Genomic DNA, 26,188 nt, shown 5'->3' with positions numbered 1-26,188 from the left:
AAAATGTTAAAAAAGTTTGACGGTGGCACAGAGAGAATTGACACAGACGGACATTGCACGTGATACCGACTTTTGTAATTTACAGAATTGAAAATTTGTATTATTGTAAAAAAAAACATGTTATACTAATTGTTCGCTCTCCGGTGGCGAAATGGACGGAAATTACTCGGTCACGCGTTATGTACAATATTATGATAATATATACATAATATAATACCTATAATAGTCGTCATTCGTGCACTATTATAATATTATATTTTTATACTAACACCCTTTGTCCACGGTTTTTGTTTATTAGTCGCCGGTTTAATTTATTTTTTCATAATAAAATTATCGACATCATCATATGAAATTAACTTTCCCCAGCTCGAATTTATTATCACTTTATTGCGTGCTTGTCGTCGATCTGGCGAAAAAAACGTCCGTTTTTCACGCAAACTACCCGTGTACACAATACCTATACTATATATACATAATAATTGTCTAATTTTTTTTAAAACTCGTTCGCTGTATGTAATATTACTACCTAGCCATTTGTATATGGATTAATTTTGACAAATAGTACATGACGTGTTCCCTCGTTGTTACCTATACGAACAACGATAATAATATTTTCCCAATTTATATTTGACATTTACGATGATAATTAATCACCGAAAAACATTAAAACGGTTTATTAACAATATCGAATGTTTTATACATCGACCTGCAGAGGACCGTTATATACGTTTTATTATAAGACTTGAAGTTTATTGCTATATGTGAACATGTCCCCGAATTTCACAAATTATTTCCATTGTTATTATCCGTAAAAAAAAATATTCATGTTCACATGTTGTTGTGTAAAGTTTCAGAATGTGTATTTATTTTTTGGTTAAAAATTCACAAATGATTGCATTGATGCACTATATACTTATTTTCCCCTCTGGCAATCGATGTAAGTACACGATTGAAGACTTAGGGGTTTTCTTTACGCGTATATAGTGAAGAACCATTTTACAATTTTTCGTGATCTCTACGTCGATAGGAATATGTATAAGACATACTATTAAACAAATTAATTAAATTATCATTCCGACGACTGTATATAATAAACTGTTGTTTCGGGATCAAAAGTTCAAAAAAATGTGTTCCATTTTATTTATATATTCGATGTTTGTTTTATTATTCATTCTATGAATTTATTATGTAAGTATCGTTGACCGTTGCAGCAGTCGACAAAAGTATACCTGCTATAACCTAACCTAACCTTTTTTTATAGTTATATTCATATCCACGCAACTTTGCATGTCGTGCTTTCTTGTCAAATTATTTATTGTGTTCGTCACACACTTACAATATTATTGTGAACTTTTTAAAGTAACGGATCACTTAATTTATTACCTATAAATTAAAATTAACAAGTCCAACACTTATAGTCCAATAAACAAAGCGACTGACGTTTTTAAATCAATCTACACTCGGATAAAAGAAAATTCCAAGTACTTACAGTCTCGATTATACACCTATAATCTAGAGACAAATTTTATATTACTATATGATCGATATAAAGTCAAGAAATAGCTTTTATCCATTTTATAAAAAAAAAAATTATAAATGTATATTATAATATTATGTATTGATCATTAGTTATTTTTGGAAAATATTAGCATGCTTTGTTTATTGAACGTTGTTTTGTTGTTGTTTATTTTAACATGACGGTACAACAAGCGATTATTGAAAAATATAGTTTAGTTGATATTCTGTCATGGACAGTAAAATATTTAAAATTGCGTTAAACACTAGATAAATATTATAGTGCCACGTCTGGTTATAAGAAGATAACGGATTTCATAATCGAAGAGTTTCACAAGGACGTAGGTACTTAAGAAACTACGAAAAAAATGGCATACATACATTATCAATTTGAATAGTTATTTTTTGTTATCGAACAGTCATTTAAAATAACTTCAGTGCACTGACTGTACGTGAGCTTTTTTTTGTTGTGGCACTCTTTTGCTGCTGATAATGATGATCGTTAAAATATTTATTTCGCAGACAGAACATTATCGTTACATTATTATATTTTATGTACTAGAGGTTCACAATAAAATATATTTTATAAATGATTTACAATACACTGGGTTATTGCTATCGTCAAACATACAGTATATTTTTATGTTTACACTTCGAGCAAAGGGTTTGCCGGGTTCGGTCCGGATATCCGGCTGTTTTGTTTCAAAATGATTTGGTGTTTCACTCGTATAGTTTACGTAAAACCCGAATACCTACTAAAATAATATCAACAATCAACACCCGCGCGAATTCGTTATTTTTGCTATCATGGACATTATATAACGACGACTGCGGTAAAAAAATTTTTTAAAAATCAGTTCATCGATTAAATTACAGGCTTGAATGTTCTTTATCACAAATATATTACATTTCTTTTTCTTAAATTACGTGGTTGACACGAGTTCAGTTGAAACATTTTAAAAGTGCAATATGTAAAAAAACTTATTTAATAATGGCGTGGTACTCGGAGCTTAAACGTGATTTATCTGTCGTATTGTTTCTCGTCCTGTGTACATATATATTTTTTACGGTGTATACATATTTTTTTATTATCATTCCTGTGCATTAGCACACACCACACACCGTTTGTCTCGAGGGCCCATGTCACATTATATACAGGTACGTGGCCATCACGCCTATGGCTGCAGTACAAGTGCTAGCGCGCGTCCGGACGGGAATTAATCTCCTCCAGGGCACCCCTTCCCTCTCTGAGTGTTGTAGGTTAGGATATGCATAAACTTATATACTCACTACATATTATGTATACCTAGATGCCTAATAGTACGGTACTATGGGTACCTACTTCGCTCTTTGTATAATATTATATTACCCGCATCATAATATTATTATTATATATATTAGTACTTTGTTGTACGATGGGCGGCACCATCAAAATCCGACGTCAGAACCCTTCACCCCACACTCACTCGACGACGTGTACTTATAGATCAGTGAGCGTATATTGTTACGATCGCTCGTCAAGCCCCCAGGCGAGAGACCTCGACCACTGATCTCCTCGGTACCCGAGCTAGGTGCCCGAGGTGTCGATTAAAAAAAATAAAATAGCGCCAAAACCGCGTTTAGTGCAAATACATCTGAAAACTTATTTGGCATATTCGAGAGTATATACTAATATATATGTATAATACCAGTCATATATACACCGTTGAAAAGGTTTGGAACCGCGGTAATGTAATATTATACAATTTTCGACGAGTGAACTCGCTATACAATGTTTCTGCGAAGACGCTATCATGACTCATGAGCCCTGTATATTATTATATACCTGTCAGGTCTCCCCGACGACCTGACGCAAACGAGTATTTTTTTCGCACCGAACGAACACGTCTTAATACGCGGTATTATACGTGATTGTATACAATATATAAAAAAGGTGTACCCACTTGGGTGAAGCGATGTTGTCTGCAGAATACATCAATCCGCAGGTTGTTGTTGTACCTGCAGATAAAAATCCGTAAACGAATCATCGCCAATCCCCCAGGCGCCAATATCCTCCTATGTCACAATCATTATTATCGTTATATCTTGCAGCAGCTGTAATTAAAGCTATACTCTTATAATATCTCTTGTTTTCTTCTCGTTACAGCCACGATCGGACCGTTCGCCGTAGGTACGGTGCTGGCGTGGACATCGCCGGTGCTGCCCATGCTGCAGTCCGAGAACTCGAGGATCCCGATAACGGCCGACGAGGGGTCGTGGGTGGGTTCTCTGATCGCCATCGGTGCCATCATCGGGTCCATACCGGCCGGCAAGGGAGCGGACATATTCGGCAGGAAGCCCACCATCGCCGCCCTAGCGGTGCCGTTCATCATCAGCTGGGCAATGATATACTTCGCGACCACCGTCTGGGAACTGTACGTGGCCCGTCTGATTGCCGGAGCCGTCATCGGCGGAGTCACTGCCACCGTCCCGATGTACATCGGCGAGATAGCCGAGAGCTCCATCAGAGGTAAGTGCCGTGTTTAATGATATAATAATAATATTATCATATAGGTTAGACCGGCCGCAGGCCTCTTATACAATATAATATGATATTATTATTATTATTATTATACAAACAATATAATGATTTGACGATGCCGACGAGGTCATTTGTGTGTGTCTGTCAAACAACTCTACTGTTACACCTATGATAGGTATACGTATAGCGTACAACGCTGAACGTGTATATAGTATCATGACGTATACTTAGGTAATTGGCCGACTATATATAATATTGTAACGGTTTTTTTAATTATAATTATTGTGTGTGTATGTTTTTTAACTTTGGATTGGGCAGGCGCTTCGCAGAGCCGTTTATAATGCCCGTGCCTCACCCCTCCGCCTTGTGTAAAAACTATTTAAACAATTATAATTAATATGATATCCCGTTATCCCGATATCGCAGATTCGTATCAAGTTGAATATCTCTTTAAATTATACGCTGTCGACGCATGTCGTGTTAACACCGAAAGTTGATGATATTCTACTCTATACCTATATACTGTTTTGTATGCGAACGAGCAGGACATAATAAAATATATATTCTTTACAACAATTTGCGAACAAATGGAGTAGAATAGTACATTATAGATGATATAGCTTCGAAAGCCCTTAGGATTTTTCCTAGGATCAATCACAATCCTTTATAGCTGCAACCGTGACGAAATCTATGGTGTTTTTTTTATTGTCTTCGATAATTTGACACTGACAAATTGCTTTACCGAGTAAAATTCCAAGAACTTGTTCAAACTATTAGGGATTCGTTGACGTCGGGGTACTCTCGATAAATATACACCGTGCATAAAATAATATGCATGATAATATTGTGTTTTACCTCACTCACGGTGATTAATAATTATTCCGTGTCATCTGTCTCCTAGTTTATAAATAATTGAAACTCGACTGTTTTTCAATGGTGTACGATTTTCCCACGAATTATATTAATTTATTATCTCACGTTTATTATAAATAATAATGCCGCACACATCGTCGTATTGTCTGCATGCGTGGTAAAAATTTATTTACTAATGCAATACTATTTGTAATTGATATTTTCTAATAGTTCTTGTTAATCGCCGTGCACTCACATGATACCCTATACAGGTTAATTCACCAAGTATGCTCATCTCTCTTCTACCCTTAAATAATGTATTAATTAAAATTCTGATTTTTTACATTTTTAAAAATATATACTTCTTAAAAACTGTTTTCAGATTAGACTTTTTCATTAAACAATAGTGTCCTATATGGCGATACAAAATGCATTTTTAAAACGAGTATCATCCTTTTTTACTGTAGCTAGATTTTTAAATTCAGACTTTTTTGAAAAATTTGACACATATAAATTAGAATTTGAACGAGTACCTATAGTTTCTATAGGTTATAAAGCGTACTAAGGATAATAAACCTTTATAAAGGTTTATATAAGTAATAATGAGCGTGCGAATGATATCAATATATCATGTATTATTGTATTAAACATACATAAGAGCTATGTCACCTTTAGCACCCAAAGTTGGGATTCATGTATGAAACTTTCTCAAGGTTTTGTAGCTGTTTTTTGACGAAATGTAACTACAATAATTTTTTTTGTAACTTACAAAGAAGTTAAGATTACCGATTTTTGATATCTCTGTTAATCGGAAATTATTTTTTTATAAATTTATTAATTTGCATATAGGTTTGCTAATAAATAATTCTAATGAATATTGTGTATCTATTAATATTTATTCTTAACAATTTGTATTACCAAATCCAGCTCTTATGGTTATTTGGCCAAACAATTAATATCGACTTTAAGGTATTAAATATAAGCACTGTGCTAATATAGTGACAAATAAGTCCGTGTGTATATGAAGTAAATTATCATAAGTGTGCGTGCAACATTATAACTTCTGCACGCAGCGCAAACATGCAAAATATGTTATGCGAAACGTTTTTTTTTGCATCATATGATTTTGTATTTTATCAGAGTATGAGCATTATATTCGTTCATATTTCCTACAACTCATCGCTTTAATAAGAATTACAATTTAAAGTCAAATAAACTCTTTGAAATAATTGCCATAATTTTTCATTTATTATAGTTATTAATGCACTCAATGGCTCTATAGTTTTCCACTTACGTTAATTAAGTGACTGTCACTTGTATATCTAATAATCATGTAGATTGCATGTATTCGCATGCCGATTGCTCTTTTCCATACAATGCACTATTTTTCCTTATCTTATACCTAAACCAATTAGTTACCTTGATTATTTAATAATATAAAACCGTAAACGGTTGTATTATAGTTCTGAACTTCCTTGTAAGTTACAAAAAAGCTATCGTGGCTACGTTTCCGTTACGAAATCTTAAGAAAGTTTCGTACAACTATCCCAAACTTAAGGTGCTGCAGTGTCGTGGCTCAACATTAGATCCCATATCATATCATTATTGTTGATTTTACTTAAAAATAACATTTGACCAAAACAATATTTCCACATTGTGTGCAATATGCAAAAGTGAAAATCAAAAACTATAATTCAGTTTCCGTGCAGTTTGCACTATCGTAGAATATGAATATATACCATTCTTTATTTTGTAATTTGTATAGAATACGGTGCTCCGATAAAAATCAAACCTATTTAAGTTTATAAGTTTGTATCCAAGTTAAGTCGTACGATAGTTTTCGTAAACAGTATTTATGTGTGTACTCATAAATCATAATATTATATTATATTATAAGACGTTTGATAGGTGCCTAGTGAATTCTTATTCTATTTCGTAGATCATAATTCACAATAAATAATCTATATAGTATACTCTATATATGTGCTTATGTAATAAATAATTTTTTTTTTTTTTAGGTGAACTTGGTTCTTACATCCAGGTGAAGGTGACGCTAGGCATATTGTACGTGTACGCCATCGGTCCGTTCGTGTCTTACGAGGGGCTGGCCGTCCTGTGCGGAATCATACCGGTGATCATGTTCGTCCTGGTCCTATTGGTGGCACCCGAGACGCCCACGTACCTGTTGCGTGCCGGCAGGAGGAAGGAGGCGGAACATTCGCTGGTTCTGTTGCGCGGGCACGAGTACGACATCGCAGGTGAGCTAGAGGAGCTACAGCAGCAACTCGAGGAGGAGCAGAAGCGAAGCAGCAAGTTCAAGGATCTAATATCATCCAGGGCCACGGTCCGCGCGTCAATCGCCGTCATGGGACTGCTCAGCTTCCTGTCGTTTTCGGGCATCAACGTGCTCATATTCTACGCCGAGTCCATATTCAAGAGCAGCAGCAGCAGCATATCTCCACAAGTCAGCTCCATCATCATTGGAGTCCTCCAAGTGAGTACCCAAAACTGTGTACGGTAATCGGAGCGAATACAGAGTGATACTTTTGTTTTTTATTTTTCTCCCATCGAAATTATGTTAATTTTTCAATTCAATAAAAAATATTCATACACGTAAAAATAGAGGAACGGACGATCACGTAGCTGGGTATGCCATCGACAGCTAATCTATATACAATAACGATTAAGTACTACATTTTTTATTGTAACTAGCTAGAACCTCCTCCTACATGGCTGTATTATTATATTCTACGGACGAAAGCGACTCGTCGGTTGTCAAAAATTGATTCGAAACATTATTAACTATCTACTCTAGTTGGAATCGCCTGAAACTATACGGAATGTAATATTAGGAAAATAAATCACGTCCGTAATACATATATGTAATATATATACGTAGAATAAAATTATTATATGATTAACCACAACACTTCTTCAAACAATTATTTCGTAGCTAACCCAAAGTCGTTTTCGGCGATTTACCATGGAATATCCAAAACTAAGGAATTCCAACCCCCGAAAAAATAATGCTTAATCAACAGTCGTAAATTAAATTATTTCAAACAATTTATGTCTATGACGTATAATAACAGTTACAGACGTAACTAATTCCTCGTATTTGGTGGTGCTGAATGCTGACACAAAAATCATAAAAAAATATAAAACAAAATAGATAAAAACTAAAAATAAAAACCACGAGTAAAAAATAAACAATGCTATCAGAACGGTAATATAATTTTGAGCCCAAGAGTTATTCTATGAATGTTTACAAGCACTTAAATTACGATGATTGAAGTGTCAACCTCAGCCCTTTCAGTATTTCACTCCACTTATCCTAAGCCTCAAACTCTATTTATCAATTTAGTTTTAATGCATTATCCGTTATTATTGTTCGTCAAAATTCTCCAAATATGTGCTCTTGCGGGAAATAATAATCAAACAAAATTTGACATCGTGGTATCTAAGCGGTTATAATAGAGAACGTGTTACGTGATTGAAGGTACCTGAATAAATATAATTATGAATGAATAATAATAATTGATACAAGTATAGAGTTCTATGAGTCGTGTTCGATGTTTAACTTTAATATTTATTTATTATTTTTATGAAAACAAAAAAAAAGGTTTTGAGTAAGTACATAGTTGTCGAGTATTTGACTATCAAAGTTTAATATATCGTGCGTTTAATAATAAATATAACATATCACTGTACTTTTTCCAACGTCAAAGTTTACGCACTTCGTTGCGGTTCGTAAAACAAGTCGTTGCGTGTGTAACCCGATATATCGTCGTATAGGTACTATAATATAATAATAAATTGAACACTATCGATTTCTAGACTTATATACCGTTATATGTACCAATGTACAATATACATTTATAATGTAAGTTGTATCATTGCAGTATAGTAGCAAATCGATCGTCGTTATAATATTATAATATCATACAAGTACCATGATATACGACCCACGCGTGACACGACCACGGTAACAGTGGTAATAATATTATTAGCAACGATATTAACGCCGACCGTGTTTGTGTTATTTCCGCAGGTCAAGTTCACGTTCGCGTCCGCACTGTTGGTGGACAAGGCCGGCCGGCGCGTGCTGTTGCTCATCTCCGACTCGGTGATGGCCGTGTGCCTGGGTTGCCTGGGCTACTTCTTCTGGCTACAGGAGCACGAAGTCGATGTGTCCGCGTTCAGCCTTATACCGCTGATCAGCCTTGGCGTGTACATCAGTACGTTCTCGCTGGGCTTCGGGCCCATCCCGGGAGTCATGATGGGCGAGCTGTTCAGCCCGGACGTCAAGGGCCTGGCGCTGGGCATCGTGTGCGTAATCGCGTCACTGCTCGAGTTCGTCGTTGTCAAGATGTACCAAAACTTGTTGGACTGGTTCGACCACGGAATCACTTTCTGGATATTTGCTGGGTTCTGCGTGCTGGGAACCGTGTTCGTGTGGTTCCTTGTGCCGGAGACCAAGAACAAGACGCTGCAGGAGATCCAGAACGAGCTCAGCGGCAAGAAGAAGCCGAACAACCGGAAGGACAACCCGAAGGGCAACCGAAAGCAACACATGATGGATTCGCTGACCGGCGACCAGACGCACGCCGCGATCGTCTGAACACAAATCAAAAATATAATGCACAACACCGTCGCGCACTCGCACACGCACACACGCAGTATAATTTCGTTATATACGGCATGATTGATTTTAATAATAATGCACTGTAAATTGGGTAGGGCGTGTGGGTGTGTGGTGCGTGTGCGCGATAGAGTTTGATGAACTGGGCGGGCGGGGTTTTGAGGAAAAACGATATTTTTTACAATTTTTTAACCCCACACTTTTTTTTTATTTTTATCAAAAAACTGTTTGAATATCAAATACACGGAAAAAAAACGTTTTCTTGTTTTAAAAATGCATTTGTGATTTATTAATTTTTTTTTTGTTTTTTTTTGTTTTTATTTTCGAATCAAGCGACTCGTTTTGCCAATATGTTCTTCACATATTGAGAATATTATATACACTGTTATATATGTTTTTGGGTATTTATATATATATACATACATATATATATATAGGTACCTACCTATGTATTTGATTTTTTTTTATTCATCGTAACATTTACACTGTCTGTTGATATAACATAATAATAATATATTGCATTCCATTGTCGACTACCGAAAGGACGCCAGTACCCCATTAAAAAAAAAAATATGTATAATATAGTATATTATAATATTCACTCGAACGAGAGTTTTGGGAGTCTTAATTTTCCGACACTTTTACACGCAAATCATATAATTCATTTATTTTCAAACGTTGTTGTTTTATTCCAATAAATTGTTTTCTACCGAAACGAACGCGATTTGTTTATAATTGGCGGTGCTTGGCCTTAAGCCACGTAGTTTAGTTAAAATAGACCATCGTTGTATGTATTTGGTATAGGTACGTGTAAGACACGCGTTACTCTAAGCAACACAATACGTTTCCAGTTCTGTTTATATATATATATTATGATAAAAGATTTCGCTCAAGTTTTCGTGTCCGGTCAGTGGTTGTAGTATAGAATCTCACGAGACGCGCATGTAACAATAATAACGATTGAAATTTAAAGTATAGAATGTCCTGGGGGATTTCTCGGGTTTTTCTCTTTCCATCAGACGAACGATTTAAAATCAGTTTTTTTTTAACGCAGACAATAAAATAGATGAATATAATATATTACGTTTTGATATAATTCCTATTTTCAAACTACCCCGCACAATATATACCGTTCTCACTCGTTTTAGAGTACTAAATACCTTCGAACATATATTGTGCTTCATTATTTAAATATAATATTTAAATTATATAAAAAAATTATATCATAAATATATATTAAACGTAAAGTGGATTTGTGATTTTTATATATATATATATATTAAAAACCGGCTGATTGCAGGTAGTCTTAGTATCTAAAAAAAAAGTCTAAATGCAGTTATATAGAGTTTGCTCAAACAAAATATTGAAATATTAAATATTTATTTTTATACATATATAATATTGTTTTATTTTATATTAGGTAATTAGGTATGTCGTAATATTACAATGTCAATTCAAAGCACATATTATTATAAATTTTCGTTACAATTTTTATATTACAAATGTATTCCTTATATCACACACACATAAAAATAAAAATTCACTCGTTCATCATATGAATATTATTATTACTAATTTCGTTTAGATTATAGGATCATTTTTAACATATTATATGATATTATAGGTTTTATATAATATTAATTTAACCGTACGATCCCGACGACTCCGCCGTTCATTCACGCGGTCTTCCTAAGATTATAACTGTGAATTATTATATTATTATTATAGTAGGTACCTACCATTTTAGTGACATGCGCTACGTTCAAATTATCGACTTTTAAATAATGTATAATAATATTATAATTGTTATATAGTGTACGATTCAAATTACATTATAATATTTACGCATCATATTTCACGTTGCATATCGCGGTCATATTAATTTTATGTTGATGATTATGTTTTTTTTTCAAAAAGATTTAACATTTAAATGGCGGCGATGTAAAACATTATTATTATAATAATATGTTGTCAACGCGTTGCTCAAGTCGCGCGCACCTATGCCGCGGTTCATCGATAGCGCGCAGCCGACGTGCAACTGGCCATTTATTATTTTTATTATTGTTAGTAATTATTATAATAATACATATTATATGACAATTGGTCGATTATCATAATTTACCGTACCATATTATGTTGTACACGTATTTAATAATATGTATAATGTATTGTAACATGTCTATAGTCTTTAAGGTATTTATCATTTGTAAATATTTAGTTATTAATTAGGTATATTATTATAATAACAAAACGCGTAGCATATTAGTTTTAAGTAGACAACAAATTATTTACATACAGTTATTATAATTAATATTAGCGTATTTCAGACAAGACATCAATGTAGATTATTATAATATAGTTATATTTTAATAGTAATATCATTAAAATATTTTTTGATATAAAAATTATATTTTCATTGTCTTAGCAAGCCTAAAAAAATGTTTCATTCCTTCTCCGACTAACAAACATTATTATAACATCACTAATAACACATCACTGTCAGACCTCTACACGTAAATGTATTCATAGTTGTACGGAAAAAAAGATTAAAAAGTCTGATCGTCAATTAGAAAAATTGTACAAAGGGTAATCAACGATGGTATCAAAAAAAAAATAGTATAACACTATTTGTTTATGATTAGAAATAATTTTGTATGGCTGTACAGTGTACCTACTACCTACCTACAGGTGTGGTTGATTTCAAAATAGGTACTAAGTATTCATCTATTTATAATTTGTATGATACTATTTTACACAATTGTCTAAAACGGCTAGTTAACAGAATTTTTGTCTTGCGCATAATCGCCATAATCTCTTTACAATTAATGGATCAAGGCAGTTATTCTTTAATATACTAAAACTCACCATCACTTGAAAATCTTTAATATTTAACACATTTGTATCTCTTCAAGTTTTATTTGGATATCGTTCCGATACTTTCCCAAAAGTATTGGTATTATTCAACTACGCTATAACTTACATTTATTTTTATGTATACCTACGTATATTATTGTTACAACACAATGATAGGTGTACTGTGTAGTTTAAACTTTAAAACACATGTTGTCATTACTACATTTTCCGGTTAAAATACACACATTTTACATAATATTATGATCAAGACGGAAGATCGTTTAGGTACCCTTCGTACAATTTGAACACATCCATGTAGATATCGAAAGGGTTCATCCAATTTAACAAATATTCGACTAGGCAATAGGTGGTTTGGTCCGGAGGGGAAGTAATTTGTCCGGAGGGGAAGTAATTTGTCCGGAGGGGAAGTAATTGCCCGGAGGGGAAGTAATGCTCACGCGGTTCCTCCTCCGGTCCTCGATTTAATAAAAAAAAAAAAAAAAAAAGGCAATAGGTGGTATAGAGTGGCTTTTATTTGATTAATATTTTTCTGACAACAGTAGAAGGAAAAATAAAACAAAATATGTTTCGTGATTGGTTTAAACTTTCAATAAATAGAATAGGTACCTACATATTTGCAGTACAACAGCGCAATAGTGAACAATAACAATATTACTATATAATTTTACACTGCACTATTATCTATTTGAACGGGTTTCAAATTATTTAATTATGTAAATAGTTGTTTTATAACAATTTCATATTTTCACCTTCAAAATGTTGTCTAGAAATCTAGACGTCGCTTCGTTAATAAGGACTTTTTACAGTTCTTATACTCTCCCAAGTGATAGGTAAATTAGAGCATAGAGCGGCTAATTAAATAAAACTAAAAATATTATCTATAAGATTGTTTTATATTTCAATTTTGAAGCAACTTATTTACTTATGATTATTTTAATATGTAACATATGTTTTAAATTTCTTATCACTTAAATAATACGTTTCAATAGGTCAACATTATTTGCTATTGGGCAATTGTACAGGTTTTTTACAGGTAAAAATTATTAACATGTAAACTCGGCCCAAATAATAATAATATGCCCAGATCTACTCATTTTAAAAAATAAATAATTCTCTTATAATATTTTTGAGATCCATTTAGCTTTTCACAAGGAGTTAATTCTCATAATCCTTCAAAAATTATTTTGTTTTATTTTCATTTTAATATTATTAAAGAGTAAGCAAATTCGTTGTAGCAGAATCAAATTATTATTACTATGTGTTGCTTATTGTTTTCAGGTTAAATAATGTCATGCTTACTATATTTTTTCGGTGAAAACTATCGAGCCCAGTTTACATTGGACCTTTTTTATTACCCGAAATTTCCGAGCCGAGTTTACTGCAAAAAAGGTAATCGCGGGCTCAGTTTACATTTGCCCTTGCCATTAATAGAAAAGTGGTTATTAATTCCGAAAGAAGTTCTTGAAGTCGTATCATAAAATTCAAGGAAAATGTATAGTTACCTACACATACTTGATAAGTGACAATTATATATTTTTTTTTTGGTTATAAGGCATATCGAAATATAATTCTTAATGAGATTTAATTATTTTTGTTATTTTAGTGATTGTGGACTGTGGTGGCTAGAATCTCGTGACAATATTTGCGATACGTCTGTCTCACCATGACTTGAGCACGCGTTGGCAACGTAATTATATTATAGTTATCATACACTGGTGTTGCATGTATTTTTTAAATCTTTTAAAAGAAAATATATCAATATAAACTTTTAGGTTAAAGATATGGTTCCGAGGAAAGTGTATGCATATAGGGCAGAATCGTCGGACCGATGCACATACCTGTTTAACATAATATTATCATAAAATTTCAAAAAAAAAAACAAATAAATAATAAATTCGACACTGTAGAAACTCAAACACAGCATATTGAGCTTTATACTTGTTGGCATAATATACCAAAAAATCACCAGTGGTTATCACCAGGATGCCATTTTAAATTCTGTTTTTACTATTATAAATGATTTAATGACTTACCTATCTATATTCAAAAATCAATGTCCAGGGGGTATAATTTTACTATATGAAACAAAGGGAACAATATATATTATAATATATAGTGCGGAGCAGTTAGAAAAACAATACAAAAAATCATATTTTGTAATAACATTTTTTATTTATTTATATCACTTTAGTGGATCACATTTTTATGTTGTATGCGACACTACCGTGTTAGACGCATTTTGGTTCAAATAGCTTTAAATGCTGACAGCCTATGATCCCGACGGGCCTTGCGTCGAGACGGGTTTCTTCTTGCCACTAAGCTCTTCCTGGATTTCCTGCAGAGTCTTGTTCTTCGTCTCCGGCACCAGGAAAAACACGAACATGGTACCCACCACGCAGCACCCGGCGAATAATCCGAACGTGATGCCTCGGTCGTAGTTGTTCAACAGCGTCTGATACGACTTGACGACACAGAACTCGATCAACGATGCGAGAACACAGACGATTCCGATGGCCAGTCCCTTGAATTCCGGGCTGAAGAGCTCTCCAATCATGACGCCCGGTATTGGCCCGAAGCCCAGCGCAAACGTGCTGATGTAAACACCCAAGCTGATGAGCGGTACAAGTTTGAACGCCGACACGTCAACGCCATGCTCTAATTGCCAGAAGTAGAAGGCCAAGGAGCCGAGGCACACGGCCATCACCGAATCGGAGATCAGCAGCAACACTCGCCGGCCAGCCCTGTCCACTAGCTGCGACGACGCGAAAGTGAATATGACCTGTGTGCAACAATATTATTTTTGTCACGTCAATCGCGTTATAGGATTTATGATATTTTGTGAAATGAATACTGTGGTGATAGAATATTGGTCGATTTATATTATTCGCACCATATTCCTATTATATTATAATATCTCAGCATAATGAATAATTATTGTAATAGTAAGTAAAATTATGTTCGAACAAATTTGAGACGCTTTCTATCGTCCGTTGTATAAAATAATAGTACATTTTTTTGAAAAATCAAAAACAAAACATTTATTACAAATCAAAATTAACTATTAGTTACAGAATGTACCTATTAACCTACCTCCTGTAAGCTTATACAGCTTGTGTTGGAAATAAGGAGCTATGATTATACTACTAAATATAATAAATAAGAACATAATATAAGTATACATTAATGTTAAAATTTAAGATTACACAAAATATTCTTCAAAGAAAAAAAAAGTAGTATTTTATAATTTATATAGAACAATGCTAACAATAAATAAATAAAATAAATAATGTGCTATAGGTACAACAAATAACAAAATTTAAAAAAGCTGGTTAATATTACCACAATAACTCATTATCTAATACCAAAGAAAAATATATATATGCTAAGCATTTAATATTTACAATTTCATCTCTAAGTATCTTTTTTTTAAATAAATATTAACTGTACTATTATACCATTTGCTGTTAGATACAAGTAAAAATCTATTATTCTAATATCATCGCTTCGTATAAAATGCTTTCGAAAATATATGAGATGGTCCTCTCCGTGTATGAATAAATCAAGATAGTTTTTAATGAACAAAAAAACGTATTTGGTATTCCAAAAAAATGAGTTAAAAAGAGAATCATTTCAACAACATAATTCACTAAAAGCATTGGAATATAAAATATGTGGAATTAAACTGCAGTGTACACTATGAGTGAGATCGTTGGTGCAACAGACTTCTATACTACATTAGATAAGGAACTCCTATAATATCCATCGGTTGGCAAAACATTTCATTTATTATACAAAACATATGAGAATAACATCGTTTATAATGGTAAAACAAAATAATAAATGTAAAAATTTTGTTTTTTTTTAAACGACAGGTATATAAATAATAAAATTCAATACAACATAAATCATAATTAATCTTATTTACCATATAAAATACCATACAATTGCTAAACGACCTTGAGGCTTAAACTGATGGCGGGAGTTCGCTATCTAGTAGTACTATGTAGAAATCTATGAATGGCGCTAATGCGTCAAAGCTAATTTCTACGAAGCATATAATATTATCACGTCAGAGAAAAAAAATCAATAAGGTGAAGTCTTCGTACAGTCGACTGCAGTAAAGACATTTGCAGCCATTTGGGTACTCACTTGTAGGATCCCGATGACGACGGAGCTGGCTTTCGGGGATACGATGCAGTGGTCGCACTCGAATATGGACTCGGCGTAGAATATTACCACGTTGATGCCCGAACATGACAGAAACCCGAGCAGACCCAAGACGGTGAATGCCGCGCGCAACGTGGCCCTGGATTTGACCATATCCTGTAACTTACCGTTTGGCTTCTTCTCCTCGAGCTCCTTCTGCAGCGCCTGCAGCTCGCCACTGATGTCGTAGTCTTTCCCACGTAACATAACCAACGCATCTTCTGCTTCCTTATTCTTGCCGGATCGCCAGAGATACGTGGGCGATTCGGGCAACACCAACAGGACCAGCATGAACCAAATCACCGGTAAGATGCCACACATGATGGCCAGCCACGCGTAATTCACGAACGGGCCGATCGAGTAAACGTACAATATGCCCAGCGTCACGTTTACCTGTACGTAAGAGCACAATTCACCTGCAGAAAACGTGTGACATGCCGTTTAGCGCGAAAATACAGCAATTTGGTCTTGTCCTTAGTTGTATAAACGTTTGTTATGACATAAGCGCGTTTGTCGAGTATAAAAATATGATGGTATATTATAATAATGTCCTGCAGTTCGATATGGTATTATATTATCATTAATGGGGGGGGGGGGAGGGGATGAATTGGTGGTACAGTTATTAATGTTAAGTATATAATATTATACGTGGTTGACAAAAAATATTTTCGCCAACATCACATTTCCAAAGCTTCTAGAATGGTTTCATATTTTTTGTTCGACGTCCATTATATAAGAAAAATCATCAAACTATATAAAACTATCAAAATATTAACATTTTCGTCGTGTTTTACAGTCCCGAAGGTTTTGATTTATCATATTATGCGTAGCAATAAATAATAAATTCTATGTCATTTATTCAGATAAACGTTCTAATCACACATACTAATCTACCACAATACTGAGCTAATTGGATATAATATTAATTATAATTGTTTTAGATAGTTTTATTACTTATTAGTCTATACTTCTAAGTTTCCTAGGGTAGTAAGTTACGGACGTCATAAATTAGTCTGCGGGGTGTCCACCAAATGTAGAGTTAAAAAACAAAACCATTAAAATAATGTGGTCAGCAATTTTCTTGTTATATATATTTTTTACCATTATACGCAGTAGATGGTCACTGGTCAGTATTAGTGAATTTAAAATTACGAAAATCACATGGACGACGTTGTTGCATTATTATATTATTAATAATAACAACAAACATATAAAAAAAATTGTACACAAGATCACTTACCTCTGATGGACTTCTCAGCTATCTCGCCGATATACATCGGGACGGTGGCGGTGATGCCGCCGAGGCAGGTGCCAGCGATCAGACGTGCCACGTACAGATGCCAGACGTCTTTCGCGAAATAAATCAATAACCAGCTGATGGTGAACGGCAAGGGCAAGAAGGCGATGACGGGCTTTCGGCCGATTAAGTCAGCGGTCCTGCCGGCTGGTATTGACCCGAAGATGGCGCCAATGGCGATCAGGGAACCCACCCACGACCCCTGGTCAGCCGTCATCTTGATCTTAGAGTCTGCGGACAACAGCATGGGCATCGCAGGTGACATCCACGCAAGCACCGTGCCCACGGCGAACGGACCGAGCGTGGCTGTAATGAGGAGATAAATAAAGACCGGTAAATAAATTCTGCGGGTAGGTCATAAATCATAATGGCGTTGTGCACACGTAGCTGCCGGATATTACAATAACTATACTGTTGTGTTATATTGGAGATTACAGCGATGAATTAGACTTAAAAATGATTACAGTATTGTTAATAATTCAAAATAAATATTTAAATTATTATTATTTTTTTTATACAACCACAACATAGTAATCGTACTTATTATATACCATTGTAAGTGTATGACGTGATACTCACCGGACAGTGCGGTGACGTATTGTCTGAACTTCTTGCCCTGTGGTTCGTTGGCTGGTGTGCCATCGCTGAAAACAGACAAATCCGTGGTTGGTCCGCCGTTTCAGATAATATTATAACTATATACAACTTCATGGCAAAAGAGGTTTCGAGTATACTAGTGGACACGACCCTTACGATAAACGAAAAAAACTAGAGCGTACCATACCATAACCTAACCATACGCAGTTCTAATTGTTCTAAGTAAACCCTATCTGCACCCTAGCCTCATTAGCAAGCCCGGATTAAGAATCAATTGGGCCCCGGGACACCATACACATATTGGGCCCCCTTTCAACTTCAAAAAATTGTATTACTACATTTTTACGACCATTTGTATAATTTTGTAGGTACTATAGTCTATAATATTACCTTTTCAATCATAGATAATATAAAGACTATCATCCATGCGTACATTGTAGTTCACAACTTCCATTTTATAAAATTCATCATATTGTTATCAATTATTAGAATGTACATTTTATATTTATTATCATTTAATAATTTTTTGTGATAAAAATTTAAGAACATTTTTATTTTTATATTTACTAGTTACTTATAGTTACTACCTATTAAAATCTATTTAAATGCATTAAAAAATATATGATAAATTAAAAAAACAAAATAACACGATGAGACAAAAACAATTTTCTTCCTATATTTGAGTTATCTAACTTTAAAAATTTACTCGCAAACGTAAATACCAAACATCTTAAACTTACTTTATTATTTTAGAATAATATTATATTATCTTCTTTAATTTTACGAGTAATTATTATTATTAAAAAATACGTATTTGTTTCGTGAGAATTTTTAATGCCTATTAATTCTTATTTTTATTTATTTTCTTACCTTGCATTTTTATTTGGAGACGCTAAAGATAACTGTAGTGGATTTCTGTTATGGGCAACGAAAATAACAGAATTAACGAACCATCCCAGAAACTGAAAAAGTGGTGACATACATGCCACTAATGTTAAATATACATTTCCAAAAGCCATCTTGGGAGTCATCTTGACTGAATCCATTCGATGGAACCTTAAAACAAAAACATTGAATTAGATAATTTTGTTTTTAAAAACTGTTTAATACAATTATTATTTTTGTACGTTTGTTTTAGTTGGCAATACGAGAATAAGACTAAATAATATTATGTTAGTTTTTCATCAAGATTATTCTTAAAAGTCAAAAACCGTTTACATTATTAAATACGTAACAATAATCTAATTCTCTCTGCGTAGCCGATTTACGTACTATAAAATTTATCTATGTGAGTTTAATTATTAAAAAACATGGTCTTGGAAATAATAAAAAGTACATTTACTTACAAGTTATATACACAGTAAACAAATAATACTTATTACAAGAATACGGTTGATAACTGCTACAATATTTTCAAAGTTCTTGAAGAATACTTTAACTAAACACAATACAAATAAGTTAAATCACATAAATAGCATGTCAAAAACGAGAATAATAAATACATTTAATAACTGTATTATTAATTTTCTTAGATAAATAACATTTTTGTAGAATCAACAAAAAACTTTATGGCCAGTAAACATGTCAGCTGTTTTAAAACATTACGTAAAAAGAAAATATATTATAATACAATTTTTTTGAAAACAGGACATCTGATCTGCTGTACAGTAGGTTTTGGTTTTCGAGTGTTCGGCTTGTAATGGAGTCACTGTAATGGATGTGTCAGGTTTGAATTCAATGATAAATCATTTCATACGAAAAACTATTTTGAGCGGATACAATATTATAGTCAGCCTTTATTTCTAAAAATATATTTTTAAATTCAATTTTAAGGCAGTTTATTTTTCTACAGTATGTTCAACTTATTTAATCCAAAAAATCATATAAATTCAACTATTATTATAGTACGATATCATATCATACTTTTTGAATTACAACAATAAAAATCGATAGTTTTCATTAAAGAAAATACATGAACCTAGTCACCTAGATAGCTATTTAGCTATAATACGAAATAATTTGCATATTTTCGTGAATTTCACTCACAATTTTTCAAAATTTAAACTTCAGAACAATTAAAATATTGAATTTGTATATATTTAGAATTTTGAAATTGCTATAATTATAATTTATTTGAACAATATTCGAATGCATATAAATAGCTTACAATTAGTCTAGAAAGTTCGGAAATATCCATTATATACATAATATAATTTAAGTGATGGTGATGAATGTCTTAAGTTTTCATGGTTAAAACGACCAGCACATTTATGAGGCTTCGGTCTTACTAATGCCTATATTATTATCATTATTAGAGGCAATCGACTATGAATAAACATGTTACAATTATACATGTATGTAATATAATAATATTATATTGAATACGAGTGTATAACATACAATACGGTAAATTATGATAATTTACTAATAATAAAAGATTAGTCAATTTCCTTCATATATTATTATAATTACTAACATTTATAATATAATAAATAGCCAGTTCACGAATTTTGCATTCGTTAAACCGCCGTAACGTTGGCACGTGTTGACCGAAAAATAATAACGTTTATATTTTAAACCTTTTAGAGAAAAAAAAATACCAACAAACTAATATAACCATATAATATTCAACATAAGATATGCGTAAATATAATAAAATTTAAAACGTATTCCAAAGAAAACATCAATTCAGATTATTAGCTTATATTATAATAATATTTAAATAATATAAATAGGATATTTTTTAATATAAAAATATTTATTTTCACTGTGATTATACTACAACATGAAAATTAAGGTTATATATAAATATATGTACAACATAATAATTGGTTAGTTAGGAATTGTGTTGGTACGATATTTTTAAAAAGATCATTGTAACTATAAACATTAGGTACCTTTAAAGTTATATATTTTTTAGTTAAAAACTATTTGAGTTAAATACGGATGAATCAAATTTTGTTCATTCGTTAAGACGCATCGAAACTATCGTTGATTTTTTACTTGTGGGCTGTGGCTATCGACATTGATATAACATTTGGATATTATAATCGTCGTATATCAGCTATATGTGCAGATAAACAACAAGCTCGGTAAACCTACTTTGATGCATGTTATCGACAATTGAATTATATTATTTAGATTATTATTTATGTTACCTACTATTTCACCTATGCAGTTTATGAATAATATTAATAATTATTTATCAAGGAGTAATGCGCTATCCTTGAATCGTGTGGTGGCGGTAGATGCAACTATGCAATAAGTGACACGTGCACGTGTCAACAATATATATATATAATTATACCATACACTGCTTTAATGAAAATGTTGAATCTTTTTGAAAAAAATAAATATCAACATAACCTAACCTAACTACGAAGTTCAACGTATATAAATAATGTATATACCTACTACCTATATATAATGTTATTTAAAACATACACTACCTACATATTTAAAACACTAATGCGAGTTTCTATCTAAGAAAGTGTAGGTGCGTATAAGGGTTTGTTAGATGAACGAAAATTGACCAACATTTTGTGGGGTAGTTACCAATGTGTATCTATACTTCACGCCTTTTCTCATCAAACTTTAAACATTATAAAAATGTAACTTATAACTTATCATTTAAAATTCGAAATATCTACTCCCAAAAATATTGTGCTTCTGAGTATGCAATTAAAAATGTATGCTACCATTCAGAAAAGTAGAAATTTAAAGGCGGTGACGATTATAATGGTAAAACATGTTGTTTTTGTATAAAATGTCATAAAATAATGTGAATTTTTAAAAATGTAATTTTTTTTTTTAAATAATTAGTATTATACGGTAAAAGAATTCCTACTGCGTTTAACAAGTTTGTTTTATAATTTTATAAAATATGCATAGGTGTGTTGCAAATAGTAATACAATCTATATTATAATATTATATAATAGTATATTAATCTAATAATAATAATAATTTATTAATCTATTAATATATAATTTATATCATTAATCTATGATATAAGTAATCAGCGATCACCGTAAAATATATTAGGGATAATGCATGTAGACTTTAATAAATCAGTTATAGTCTAAGTAAATGGTCTGTGCGTCCCCCACTCCCTGCATGGGTGTTTAGTGCCAACATTGTAAGTAAGACCTATTCAATACCTTTGCATACGATACAACCTAAATAAGTGTATGCTATATTTTTCTTAAAATATTATTAAACTTCTCTCTCTCTCTCTTCCTCTCTCTCTTCTGTCTCTCATTCAGTACTCACTCTCTCTCGCTATCTTTCTCTCACTATTAATAGGTATTAATGGACCATACCCGACCATGTTGTATATGCTATTATGCTAACTCTTTCTAACAATGTTGTCTTCGAAATTCTCTCTCTACTTTCAGTCCATAACTTTATTTTATTATACCTATCTATCTACATGGTATCATATCCATGTTTTAGGGTAATATCGTTTTGATTCTTATGATTATAATTATAATATACACACGACATTTTCAAATGCAATTTTTCAGCAAAATTTAGTTTTACTTACTGTGTAGTAGGTACTAATGCCCAATAATAAAATTAATTTTATCACAGTTATATTATAATATATTTATATCATAATAATATCATAAAATATACTTAGGTAGTAATATTATAAGCTGACAGACCTCCTTCGCTCAGTATTTCGTATATACAATTATGTAATTATTTTATATCATTGAATTCAAATTTAACACATCCATAACAGTGATTTCTTTAGACACCTAATGTACAGGAGAGCATCACCCAATTTTTATCTTGATATTTTAACATGGTCAATATGAGGGTGGAAGTTATCATAATATAGTCTCCCTCATTTCTTGGGTACACCACTGTTCCATGCAATTGTCATTTTTGGTGGGAAAACGTGGTTATCAGGATTCTATTTTCTTAGAATTATGTTCTTTCAATCCTTATCAGTATATCCGGTTAACCTAGATAGTATTACCTATACAACCGGATAGCGGACGATAATCATTACTTTCATAATACGTTTATAAAGCGTTGTTTATTTTTAATTCATAGCGCAACAAACATTATACCTTCTTTACAGGTGACTATCAAATTACGAGCTTGCAATAAAATGAATTTAAATCATAGACAACAATTTACTCCGACTTTGAACTTGTTAAGTCGGATGAGTCGAGAACGTCCGGACTTCCGAGAACTAATATAATTGTGCCCCGTCCTTGCGTTGGTATAATATAATGTTATATTAAAACGACATTACATTTCATATATTATGAGCGCAATAAGAATAATTGTGCAAGATGGAGACAATAATAATAATAAAAAATTGTACTGGTCGCGTTTTACAGACATCTCCCGTCAATTATATTATTATTATATTATTACATGACGTGTCACTTACATGACGGATAAAATTATATGCAACTCAACACGTTATTATTATTAAACACACTATGATTTATCGTGATCATCGTTCAATTGGAACGGAGGACAATCGTCGAGATTAACCGCTTACCGCGATATAACCGCGATATTATAATAAATAATAACGTTTATTAATCGAGCACTCGAGTTTACCCGTACTTCTCAATAATTTATTGTATATGATTATGTTTATTATTATTATTTATTATTATTACAACTATTATCATTATTATCGATGGTCAATAAAAACGGACGATGACGCAGTTGGAATGCATATTAACCCTGTCGGATTTTGAACGATTATGTTCTTCTCCGCGGACAGTTGAATATTCGTCGGTATTATCGGCGTGCGACATAAATGAATATTTATTATAATATTATTATGATATATTGAACAATAATTATTACGACACGAACCTGTGTATCCCGAGTATTTTGGTATGTAACATAGCATGAGTGATGATAGTCGATAAGTATGTCACAAATTATGTTATAGGAGATTTTAACGGTACGACAGTTTTTTTTTATAGATATAAAGTATATTACCTACCTTGAGTTTAATTTGAGATTTTATATTCGAAAAAAGAATTTCACATACCTACCTACGGATTATGTAATCTGTTTAAATAAACTGTATTTAAAACTGTAATATTCTATATAAGCAATTGTGTATTCTAAAATTAGATCATATTTTAGGTATAGCAATAGACAATAGTTATATTTATATAGCCATATAGGCATAATAGTAGGTACCTACTATATGATATAAATAATATAAAACTAAAAGTATAATCTTTGCATGATAATAAAAAAACGATTATAACTAATCGTTGACCTATGTATAAATGTTTTATTATGTAAGTTGTAAAGCAATATACATAACTGTTAAATATTTAAACTGTATTTTTATTTAATCAAACAAGACGTGTTTATTTAATAATTCACCGAACAAGTATAAAATATATGGTATTTTTTTAAGTGGCTCAAAAAACTTGTTGCAAATATTATAATATAACAGCTGCATATTTAAAAAAATGTTTTTTTAATCTCTATTATGCATTCAGTATCTAAAGCAGTCATGTTTATCTACTAAAAAAATTGATTTAAATAAAATCAGTATAAAAAGTATAAGGAAAAAAGAACAAATTAAAAATAAAAAACGAGGAAAAAAGAATTACCTAACACAAAAAAAATACCAATGAAAATAAAACAAAAGTGTATATTGAAATATGTTTAAAGTTTAAAAATGTTCTGTTGTCGTGGAAGGTTTAATTTTCAAAATAGTAATGCTTAGTGTTGCTGGTTAATTAATTGTATTTATTTTTGGAATATATTTTCCAAGTAGAAAGATTTTTTAACACTTTTTCGTTGCAATATAAGTGTATCTTTCAAAACCTATTTTATCACCGCTTGTATTGGATTCTAAATTTCCATTTCTAAAAATTAACACCTGTAGGTTAGGAAAAACAAATATATTGTATAATATTATGTAACACACTATGACGACTCACCAAATTGGTGACTGTCCATAGACGAAATTTTGATCACTAAAATAATAACACAAATAAATATAAACAACGAAAGAAAGTATGAAAAGGTGTTCAATGTTCATAGGGAGTTCCCAATAATAAAAATGAATTTTACGATTGATTATATCTGCATGTTATATTTCGTTAAAATTTAAAACAAAATAAATGCATCACAAAAAGTCTAGATGAAATAATATTGTGTTATTCAATATTTTATTTGTGGGATTTTAAAAAAATGTTTTTTATTTTAGATTCTGAGTGGAACGATGAATGTATTGCTTTTACAACGATGTGTGTCCGTCATCGCTTATTAGGACAGTAAAAATACTTAGATTTATCAACAACAGTATCTTTTCTGATTCCCAGTAGTTTTCAAAAGCGCCGTGAACAACAAAATAAAAATAAAAACGGGAATTTTTCGCAACATCTGTTTTCATCTGTTTTTGAGAAAATCGATTTTGGTTTTTGGTGCAACTCTAAAACAAATGACCGTAGGTACCTACATAACATTTTGACTGAATGTTTATATTAGCATTTTCTATACACCATAACATTTTCAAATATTTTGACTTATTTTGAGCTGTTTACGGACATTTTCAGTTTCCATTTTTTTTAGTTTTTTTTTCTATAAATATCAATACAATTTTATTTGTTGGTTAAAAAAGCTTTAAAATTTAATAGAAGGCTCCTAGTATATTGTTATAAAGATATTTGAAAAATTAAA

The 26,188-nt window shown here is 32.0% G+C and overlaps 2 protein-coding genes across 5 annotated transcripts in view; one reads left to right on the top strand and one right to left on the bottom strand.

Moving 5' to 3' along the window:
• LOC132940318 (facilitated trehalose transporter Tret1-2 homolog) overlaps positions 1-11,938 on the top strand; it is a 78,063-nt gene extending 66,125 nt beyond the window's left edge. For all 4 annotated transcript variants that reach the window (XM_061007840.1, XM_061007843.1, XM_061007842.1 and 1 more), the window contains exons 4-6: positions 3,662-4,024; positions 6,907-7,382; positions 8,940-11,938. In XM_061007840.1, coding sequence (XP_060863823.1) covers positions 3,662-4,024; positions 6,907-7,382; positions 8,940-9,509 — 1,409 coding nt within the window. In that variant the 3' untranslated portion in view covers positions 9,510-11,938. The remainder of the gene's footprint in view (positions 1-3,661; positions 4,025-6,906; positions 7,383-8,939) is intronic.
• Positions 11,939-14,624: 2,686 nt separating this feature from the next.
• On the bottom strand, positions 14,625-19,932 carry LOC132941293 (facilitated trehalose transporter Tret1-2 homolog). The gene is made up of 6 exons (XM_061009286.1): positions 19,851-19,932; positions 19,375-19,560; positions 18,487-18,551; positions 17,851-18,213; positions 16,554-17,026; positions 14,625-15,183 (listed from the first exon to the last, which is right to left on the bottom strand). The coding sequence occupies exons 2-6, from the start codon at positions 19,548-19,550 to the stop codon at positions 14,674-14,676; spliced, it is 1,587 nt and encodes a 528-aa protein (XP_060865269.1). The 5' UTR covers positions 19,551-19,560; positions 19,851-19,932; the 3' UTR covers positions 14,625-14,673.
• Positions 19,933-26,188: the final 6,256 nt, after the last annotated feature.

This window comes from Metopolophium dirhodum, chromosome 3 (genome assembly GCF_019925205.1).
Source record: "Metopolophium dirhodum isolate CAU chromosome 3, ASM1992520v1, whole genome shotgun sequence".
In the NCBI taxonomy this organism is placed as follows: Eukaryota; Metazoa; Arthropoda; class Insecta; order Hemiptera; family Aphididae; genus Metopolophium; species Metopolophium dirhodum.
Note: the sequence above shows the minus strand (reverse complement) of the source record. Positions and strands in the feature narration are given on the sequence as shown.

What these genes read in the sequence shown, in the direction of transcription:
- LOC132941293 (XM_061009286.1), bottom strand. Translation starts at nt 19,550, where the DNA reads ATGGATTCAGTCAAGATGACTCCCAAGATGGCTTTTGGAAATGTATAT. An exon ending in AGCTGAGAAGTCCATCAGAG is followed by an intron (nt 17,027 to 17,850) that starts GTAAGTGATCTT and finishes CGTTTTCTGCAG; the next exon opens with GTGAATTGTGCTCTTACGTA. An exon ending in TCGTCATCGGGATCCTACAA is followed by an intron (nt 15,184 to 16,553) that starts GTGAGTACCCAA and finishes TGTTGCACACAG; the next exon opens with GTCATATTCACTTTCGCGTC.